Source organism: Silurus meridionalis, chromosome 6, assembly GCF_014805685.1.
Source record: "Silurus meridionalis isolate SWU-2019-XX chromosome 6, ASM1480568v1, whole genome shotgun sequence".
Lineage (NCBI taxonomy): Eukaryota > Metazoa > Chordata > Actinopteri > Siluriformes > Siluridae > Silurus > Silurus meridionalis.
Genome location: NC_060889.1, coordinates 28,071,841 through 28,082,388, shown reverse-complemented (window position 1 = coordinate 28,082,388; position 10,548 = coordinate 28,071,841). Strand labels below are relative to the sequence as shown.

General features: G+C 41.7%; 1 protein-coding gene across 1 annotated transcript; it reads left to right on the top strand.

Moving 5' to 3' along the window:
- The first annotated feature begins 377 nt into the window (after window positions 1-377).
- Window positions 378-3,743, top strand: LOC124386771 (tripartite motif-containing protein 16-like). The gene is made up of 6 exons (XM_046850731.1): window positions 378-1,267; window positions 1,400-1,495; window positions 1,584-1,817; window positions 2,212-2,365; window positions 2,975-3,034; window positions 3,191-3,743. Exons 1-6 carry the CDS (start codon window positions 683-685, stop codon window positions 3,721-3,723), a joined length of 1,662 nt encoding a protein of 553 aa, XP_046706687.1. The 5' UTR covers window positions 378-682; the 3' UTR covers window positions 3,724-3,743.
- Window positions 3,744-10,548: the final 6,805 nt, after the last annotated feature.

Genomic DNA, 10,548 nt, shown 5'->3' with positions numbered 1-10,548 from the left:
CATTTTTCACTATAGCAAACATGTACAATGTTGATCAGGGATCAGATTAATCCAGTTTTAATCCTGTGCTTCCAACTTTGTTATTTAAAAACATAATGATAATAAAATACAAATTATCTTCAGGTACAGCATTAGCTGCATTTTTTTAGTTGGGTCAGTGACATAAATGTATAGAAGCCCAGTTGTAAATAATAAAAAAAATAATTCAATTGACCTTATGATTATTAGAATACTATAAAAATCACCATATTGTTATTTGTTGTTTTGCAAATATTCGTTTGTAATGAAAATGATCGGCCAGTAGATGGCAGCATAGTATCAAAAAAAGCACATTTTGCACTCCTTTTAAATGTTAAACGGAAATACGTATAAAAATAAGTTTAAAAGACTTTTTCTTTCTTTGCAACCTATTAAACCATTGTTGATTTATAAATTAATAGAAATTTAAAATAATTTATGTGCCATCCCATCTAGTTTGCACCTAGTGGGACGATCATTTGTTTTGTTTTGTTTTGTTTTTTATCAGAAATGAAAGTGAATCTAATCTGTTCCTGTTCAGTTTGAGGTCCAAGTTCAGCCTTTTTAATTTTTTTCTTGAGACACGCCTGTTTTCCACACTGCTTTTACAACCCAAACCAGGAAGTGTGAGCTGCTGTGAGTGTGTGTTTGTTTTTTCAGTGAAATGGCAGAAAGATTCGGATTTCAGGACCAGTTCATTTGTCCAATCTGTCTGGATCTCCTCAAGGATCCAGTGACTATTCAGTGTGGCCACAGTTTCTGTATGCGGTGCATTAATGGCTGCTGGGATCAGGAGGATCAGAAGGGAGTCTATAGCTGTCCTCAGTGCAGACAAACCTTCACTCCAAGACCTGCTGTGAGTAAAAACACTGTTTTGGCTGAAGTTATGGAGACACTGAGGAGGGCAGGACACCAAGGTACACGTTCCACTCAATGTCCAGCTGGACCTGAGGATGTGGAGTGCGATTCCTGCTCTGGGAGAAAAGACAAAGCAGTGAAGTCGTGTCTGGTGTGTCTGGCGTCTTTCTGTGAAACTCACCTCCAGCCTCACTATGAATCTCCTGCCTTTAAGAAGCACAAGCTGGTGGAAGCCTTCAGACATCTTCATGAGCAGATCTGCTCTCAGCACGACAAACTGCTGGAGGTTTACTGTCGGACTGACCAGAGGTGTATCTGCATGCTGTGTATGTTAGAGGAACATAAAGGACATGATACAGTATCAGCTGCAGCAGAAAGACCTCAGAAACAGGTAACAGTATCACACGGCTGTTCTCTACAAGTTCACAAGCCTTTTTCTATTTCAAAAATGGCAAATCGATGTATAATTTTTAGAATTCACTGTCATTTCATGGGATGAAGGATCTTCTGTGTTTCTATGTAGAAGCAGTTTTTGGAGATGCAGGGACAAAATAAGCAGAAAATCCAGGAGAAAGAGGAGAAGCTTCAGAAGCTGATGAATGCTATGGACAATCACGAGGTGAGTTTGGAGCTAAAAGTGCTGTTTTAGGATCAGTCAGTGGCTCAGTATCTGGGTTTCTTCAAAAACCACGTGTGTCTCCTAACAGCGCTCTGCACAAACAGCAGTGCAGGAGTGTGAGAGGATTTTTACAGAGCTGACCAAATCCATTGAGAGAAGATGCGACGAGGTGACAGCGCTGATCAGAGCTCAGGAGAAATCCGAGTCGATTCGAGCAGACGATTCCGTGAAGACACTGGAGTATGAGATTGCAGCGCTGAAGAGGATAGACACTGAGATGGAAGAGCTTTCTCACACACAAGATCCTGTCCATTTCCTCCAGGTAACAGCATTGAAAGTCAGAGTTTGGTATAGTGAAGATGTTGTTTAGGGCCATTCTGTGCTACACATGGTGGACACCACAGACTTAAAAAATGGCTGCCCTGCACTCCAACTCCCAGAATGCACACATTTTCCCCTTCTGAAGTCCTATTACACATTCTAACTGCACAAATACTTTATTTAAAGGAACTTTATTCAGAAAAGCAATGCAAAGTAATACCATCAATGTGCTCTTGATCTTCAAATCTTGTTTCTTTCCACGGTTCTTCATCTCTTTTGCTCAAATCAAGTCTGTTTCTGAATCTCCCGTTTTTCACCACGTTTATTATTCCATGACAATATATCCCCAATGCTGTCTATCCATCCACTCATTTTGTTTTCTTTCTCCCTTGTAGAGTTTTCAGTCTTTCTACGATGTTCCTAAGAGTGTATTCATACCCACCATCAATTCCCATGTCTCTTTTGATGAAATCATAAAATCAGTGTCTGATTTGAGGGAGAAAGTAGAAGAATACTCTAAAGAGGAGTTTGGAAAAATTAAAGACGGAGGTAAGCTCTAGGATTAAAGTGTTTTAACTAATAAATATATTAAGCACAATGTTTATAGAAGTATAGAAGATCATGCACCAGTATTTACCAGCAAATTCTTAAGAGGGAATCGTTCTGGTTTTAGAATGTAGGATTCAATAACGTTAATGTCAATGATGCTCAAGAATGTAGCTGAAGTTTTCTAAATCTCCTCAGAGATAAGGAAGTGTAATGGACATCGATTCCAAACGTTCGTGAACAATAAGAAAAAAGCGTGAAGAAAATCTCATAATTTGCACCTAAACACTGAATATTGGAGTTTGTGTGGTCCTCAGAAACATCTATTCACGAATAAGAAAACCACAGCAGATCTTAATATGTAGTCATTTGTTTTTCTCCAAAAACTTCAAACCAATATTTAGAAACTAAGTGGAAAAAGAATAGGAGTAAATAGCATCCAAACATGCTGTTCACTGATGCATCACACCAAGCTGGTGGTTATAATCTTTTCTTGTCTAGATTTATTTTATAGCTTATATGTTTTATAGCTTTTATGTTTTATATGTAGCTCATAGAAAAAAAACACGTTTCACATATTTTAATAAACTTCCTTTAACCGTGTTTCAATAGTGAGCAACATCTGTATATTTCCTCACCCACAACCCGAAAGCAGAGAAGATTTTCTACAATGTAAGACACACACACACCCACACACACACACACACACACACACACACACACACACACAATGCTAACAGTTTCTGTAAACATTTTTAACTACAGAAGATAAACGTTTTGTCTCTAATGTTCTTATCAGATACTAAAGATGTTTTCTTTTTCCATCAGACTCGCGTCGACTGACACTGGATCCAAACACAGCTAATATACACCTCAGTCTGTCTGAAGGGAACACATCGGTGACCTGCAGCACAGCAGCTCAGTCGTATCCTGATCATGAAGACAGATTTGATTCTCATCTCCAGGTGTTGTGTAGCGAGCGTGTGAGTGGACGTTGTTACTGGGAAGTTGAATGCAGTGGACATTGCGAGGTTTCTATAGCAGTGTCGTATAAAACCATCCTCAGGAAAGGAAACAGTAATAATTGTGTGTTTGGTTGCAATAATAAGTCCTGGAGACTCTTCCGATCTCCGTCCGAATTGCTATTCTGGCACAATAACAAAAAAACTGAAATATCAGTCATACCCAGTTCCTTCAGAATAGGTGTGTATGTGGATCACAAGGCAGGAGTTCTATCCTTCTACAGCGTCTCTGACACCATGAAGCTCCTCCACAGAGTTAACACCACATTCACGCAGCCTCTTTACCCCGGATTTATGGTTTGGGTTGGATCATCACTCAAATTATATCATTTAAAATAAAAAAATGTTAAGCTTTTTAATGCATGTGGATTTTTACCTCAAAATCATGGTTTACTTTAACAGCGAAACATTTTTTTGTGAGTAAATGGGAAAAAAAAATATTTGTTTGTATATGTATATCCAACTAACTACCTGCATGTCTTCACTTACCACATCCATAAACCTCCTCCTTGCTCTTCCTCTTTTCCTCCTTCATGGTGGCTCCATTCTCAACATTTTCCTACCGATAGTCCCATGTCCCTCCTCTGCACATGTCCAAACCATCCCAATCTCCCCTCCCTCACCTTGTCTTCAAAACATCCTACATGCGGTGTCCCTCTAATAAACTCATTTTTAATCCTGTCCATCCTCGTCACTCCCAACAAAAAGCTCAACATCTTCAGCTCTGCTACCTCCAGCTCCACCTCCTGTCTTTTACTCAGTGCCACTGTCTCTAACCCATACAACATCTCAGGTCTCACCACAGTCCTATAAACTTTCCCTTTCACTTTTACAGATACTCTTTTATCACAAATCACTCCTGTCACTCTTCTCCACCCACTCCACCCTGCCTGCACTCTTTTCTTCACTTCTCTAACACACTCTCCATTACTTTGCACTGTTGACCCCAGGTACCTGAACTCCTCCACCTTCTCCAGCTCTTCTCCCTGCAACCGCATCACTCCACTGCCCTCCCTCTCATTCACACACATGTCCTCTGTCTTACTCCTACTGACTTTTATTCCCCTTCTCTCCAGCGCTTATCTCCACCTCTCCAGGATCTTCTCAACCTGCTCTCTACTCTCACCACAAATCACAATATCATCCGCAAACATCATAGTCCAGGGAGACTCCTGTCTGACCTCGTCCATCAACCTGTCCATCACCACTGCAAACAGAAAAGGGTGTAAAGCCGATCCTTGATGCAGTCCAACCTCCACCTTGAACCAGTCTGTCGTTCCTACTGCACACTTCCTAACGCAACCCTTTTCATTTATCCGGGCTTGGGACAGGCACTTTATAAGAATTATGATGATTGTAGGGATCAGGAGCAGTTTGTAAATCTGAAAATACAAACCACGTAACGGTACAATGTTGGTTTGGAAGTAGGCATTATAATCTGGTGCAATTATTACAGAATAAAAACAGTCATCATGAACTCTATTTCAAGCAGTAAATACTCTATACAGAGTAAATATGAAATCTGTGTGCTGTGTGTTTTTAAATAATATTTGAAGAAAGAATCATTCTAACTAAATTTCCTTTATATTATATATCACACCTTAGTACACTCTCTAAGTACAGATCATGGTTTAATGATAATTGATCATGTGGATTACATGTGTGTATTTTACCTTATTTTGACCTGCATCACTGCTGCTGAAATGAGACCAATAAATTTGACTACAGTCACAAACTTTTTGACTTATAACTGACTCTGTACTGTGGATTTGGGTGGTCCTGAATTGAATTCTTTTTTTTTTTATTGAAATTAAAGGTTTTCCCAGGGGGTGTGGTATATTTATAGATGCTATATTATAGTGATTTTACATGAATACATTTCTTGTTGTAATTTTAGAATAATTCCCAGCAAGCACCACCGCCTTCAAATATGGCTGCCAAAGGCCTACAATTCCAAGACACTGCAGCACTGATTTTACACTCACCCTCACCCACACAGTTTTTGTACACCTGCCTTTGCCAAGCTGTTTACTTTGAATTGTTATATTGTTTTTGACCTGTTTCTCTGTTTCATGTTCAGGATTACACTCTAATCCAGTGTTGTTAGTTTGTAGATTGTATGACCCTGACTGGTTTTATCTGCACCTGCATCTAGATGAACATCTATATGTAATGTTAGATATTCATGTGTTAAATGCAGAAGTCTAAATAACCGTGGATCAGTGTAAAATACCAGTTGCTCCAAAATTGTGTATTATCAGTCAATTTCAACTAATTCTATCTTTCTTAATTATTATATGCATTATGTTTGCATGTATCCTTATTACTGTTTTTCTCAGTTGCTTTGCAACAATTCTCAGATCAGAAATGAAATTCTCAAAACTAAGTGGAGGCAGATGGGAAACTGTTTTTTTACTAATCACTCCTGAACACTACGTATCCCTAAACTTTAAAATTTTAACTTTTTTTTAACTCTTTGCTTATTGTTACTTATCCGCTTGAACTTTTCCCGGCAGCAGCGTAACAACTCATCAGTTGATGCACGTGAAATGATGAGATGGACAACATTAGCCGATGCATAACCACTTTACTTGTTTTTATGAAGATAGAATCGCAGGGTTACAGTATAATATAACTCCCAGGTGGATAAACTTGGATTAACAGACCGCACTGCAGAACACTAATCATATAAATCACACACAGGAAAAACATCCAGCCCGCACACTTCTTTCCCGCACTACACTACCCATAATGCATTTTACTCTGGACTTCAATACCCAGAGATAGTAGCCTTAAAGAAACAGCTCTCATTTTCCCTCTAATGCAACACTATCTTAATTTTCGTCACAATCTTCGCTTTCTGGCTTTGATTCGCCATCTAGCAGCGGCGTCTCGAGCTCGTATCTCAAGTTTTTGCTCGCGTATCAAAGCAAAAAATCGACTGAGTGACCGCTCGTATCTCCACTGGGACCGCTCGTATCTCAAAAATCATGTATGTTAGGACACTCGTATGTCGAGGTACCACTGTACTGGTTTCACCTGAATAGTTTTAAACCCCAAAACATCTCAGCATCAGTTCATTGTGTACGTCTTTGAATGTAAAATTGTTAAACCAGTCGCATGGGCGTAAATCCCGGGGATAAAAAATTATTTACAAAAAATCACACTCTCCATTATATGTATTCTCTATTATATGAAAAATATATGTATGTATAACTAAAATAATTGTGTAAGTAGGAAAAAAACCCGCAAAAACTGCATTTAGAAACAGTTGAGTTCCCCACTCCCCTTCCTCACAGTGGTTTGACCCACTGCCTGCTTTCCCAGTTCATCTCACCTGCTCTACACACACGAGTCAGGTGTGTGTTCATCTCACCTGCTCTACACACACGAGTCAGGTGTGATTTTATCTCACCTTCTCTACACACGAGTCAGGTGTGTGTTCATCTCACCTGCTCTCAGGTGTGTGTTCATCTCACCTGCTCTACACACACGAGTCAGGTGTGTGTTCATCTCACCTGCTCTACACACACGAGTCAGGTGTGTGTTCATCTCACCTGCTCTACACACACGAGTCAGGTGTGTGTTCATCTCACCTGCTCTACACACTCGAGTCAGGTGTGTGTTCATCTCACCTGCTCTACACACACGAGTCAGGTGTGTGTTCATCTCACCTCTCTACACACACGAGTCAGGTGTGTGTTCATCTCACCTCTCTACACACACGAGTCAGGTGTGTGTTCATCTCACCTGCTCTACACACACGAGTCAGGTGTGTGTTCATCTCACCTGCTCTACACACACGAGTCAGGTGTGTGTTCATCTCACCTTCTCTACACACGAGTCAGGTGTGTGTTCATCTCACCTGCTCTACACACACGAGTCAGGTGTGTGTTCATCTCACCTGCTCTACACACACGAGTCAGGTGTGTGTTCATCTCACCTGCTCTACACACACGAGTCAGGTGTGTGTTCATCTCACCTGCTCTACACACTCGAGTCAGGTGTGTGTTCATCTCACCTGCTCTACACACACGAGTCAGGTGTGTGTTCATCTCACCTGCTCTACACACACGGTCAGGTGTGTGTTCATCTCACCTGCTCTACACACACGAGTCAGGTGTGTGCATCTCACCTGCTCTACACACACACACGAGTCAGGTGTGTGTTCATCTCACCTGCTCTACACACACGAGTCAGGTGTGTGTTCATCTCACCTGCTCTACACACACGAGTCAGGTGTGTGTTCATCTCACCTGCTCTACACACACGAGTCAGGTGTGTGTTCATCTCACCTGCTCTACACACGAGTCAGGTGTGTGTTCATCTCACCTGCTCTACACACACGAGTCAGGTGTGTGTTCATCTCACCTGCTCTACACACTCGAGTCAGGTGTGTGTGTCTGCGACTCAATTAATGTTTAACTCCATTAACTAGGGGATTTTATTCACTTTAAATAAAGCGATTCTCTTTAATGTAGTTGATGCAGACTCATTCATAAATTAGTTGCACCAAAAATGCTGATTTCGGATGTAATTTTTCCATGAATCTGCTCTATTAGCGATTAAAATATGACTTATCTAGTGAACGTTAGCTTGTTTACAATAGTTTGTGTCATAGTGCACTGACACTAACACACCAAAGCCGTTTCCCATTCAGTGTTTTATTTGGGGCGACTTGGTATAATGTTAATTTCCAGAGGTGGGAAGTAACGGAGTACAAATACTTCGTTACTGTACTTAAGTAGTATTGTGTCTTTGGGGTGATTATAATAAGGCATTCAGTCAAGGATGACACACACACAGACTTAGCGAGACTGTTCGTTTACTCACATGTGTGGAGAATAACACCGGGAACATGTACATCCGGAAACACGTATAACAAAGTGCATTGTGGGAAATGTAGTTAAGTAAACAGCGTTAACACAATACACAACATTTCCTCCCCTCTTACTCTTTGAGGTATAACACAAAGATTACAAATTAAACTGTACCACTTAATTATAAAATTTTGTTTCTTTTAATCAACATATCTATAAACATAGACCTTTCTTTTTTTTTTTTTTTTTTTTTGTAAACATGAACATTGAGTCTTTATGTTGAATCCTGTTGTAAAGTGACACAACTATATACTGGGAATGAGGGTAGACTACCTTAAACCCTAGCTTAGGGGATTATTCTGCCCCGAAGCAATAAGGGAAGCCCCTAACTAAGTGTAGTCCAGTAAACGCTGAGGTGGACGCCGCTCCCTTGCTGGATACCGGCGGCCTATTTGGTTTCCATTTCCTTCTGGTGAAGATGATTGTTCGTTAGCAAAAGGACTATTTGTGATCATCATAGGCTCCTTTGTGGAGACTACTGAAGTTGGAGAATTGTCATATATTTGATCAGTGGCATCAGTGACCTCAGGAAGATCTGTAACGGTGCTGGCTCCACCAAGCAACTGATCAGTATGTCTCCTCCAGGAAAGATTTTCAGCAGTCTTGACCTTATATGACACTGGACCCGTTTGGGCCTCCACAGTACCCGGAACCCATTTCGGACCACTACCATAGTTCCGAGCAAGCACTGATGAGCCTGTTGCAAAGATTCTGTCCTTGGCTCGCAGATTCCGTCGCTGTACTTGATGGTCTTGTTGCCGTTGGACAGTTTCTTTGAGTGTAGCTGGTTTAATCAGCTCAAAGCTTGTCCTGAGCTCTCTGCTGAATAACAAAAACGCTGGCGATACTTTGGTGGTCGCATGCGGAGTACTACGATAGAAGAGCAAGAAGCTGTGGAGACGTTGATGAAATGTGCCTTGCCCGAGCGAAGCTTTCAAAGCATGTTTCATGGTTTGGACAAACCTTTCGGCTAATCCATTAGTTGCAGGATGGTAAGGTGATGACTTTATATGTTGCACACCATTTGCTTGTAGAAATGTGGCCATCTCATGAGATGTAAATTGGGGGCCATTATCTGAGACAAGTTGCACTGGTGATCCAAACCTACTGAACATTTCTCCCAGTTTCTCAATTGTCTTTTCAGCTGAAGTAGATTTCAAAATGGCCACCTCAGGCCACTTACTGTGTGCATCCATGACCACCAACAGCATTTTGTCCTCGACTGGGCCAGCAAAATCAATATGAATGCGATGCCATGGTTTTTCAGGATATTCCCATGGGTGCAGAGGTGCAAGTTGTGGTGCGTTACGTATGCGCTGGCATGAGGTACACGTCCTAGCTTTTTCCTCAATTGGGCCATCTACTCCTGGCCACCAGAAGTAGCTCCTGGCAATCTCCTTCATGCGGACCATTCCACAGTGTCCTACATGCAGCTGTTTTAACACTGGCTTGCGTAAAGCCGGAGGAATAACCACTCTCCTCCCCCACAACAAGCAGCCGGACTGCACCGAAAGTTCATGACGTCGAGAGATGTAAGGTTTCAGCTCCAGGCCATCGTTCTCCCCTTTACCGGTCATGACAATATCCACGACTCTTGACAGGACAGGGTCATTTTGTGTGCCCCTGCGTACTCGTGCGGCCGTTATAGGAGCCCGTTCCACCTGGTCGAAATATAAAATTTCAGCCACCTTTGCTTCCTTTACCCTGTCAGCAAAAGGCAACCTGGACAGACCGTCCGCATTCCCGTGCAATTCTGACTTTCGGTATTTGATGTCATAGGTGTGAGCAGATAGCAACAAAGCCCACCTTTGCATCCTACTGGCAGCGAGAGCGGGAATGCCATGGTGTGGACCAAATATTGCAGTGAGTGGGCGATGATCGGTCAGCAGCGTGAACTTCCTTCCAAAAATATACTGATAAAACTTACGCACTCCAAACACAATGCTCAATGCTTCTCGCTCAATCTGAGCATAGTTTGATTCTGCTTTGCTCAGACTCCTGGAAGCAAACGCGATTGGCCTCTCTTGACCATTGGGCATGATGTGGGACAAGACAGCTCCCACACCATATGGAGAAGCATCGCAGGCCAGCTGGATAGGAAGAGCAGGGTCAAAATGAGTGAGTGCGTTTGACCCCAGAAGTGTCTCCTTTGCTTTTCTGAATGACTCCTGGCATTCAGAGGTCCACTTCCAATTATTCTCATGGCATAACAATTTGTGCAGAGGTTTCAACAGTGTAGCAATGTTTGGAATGAAACGCCCATAATAGTTCAGTAAGCCGAGGA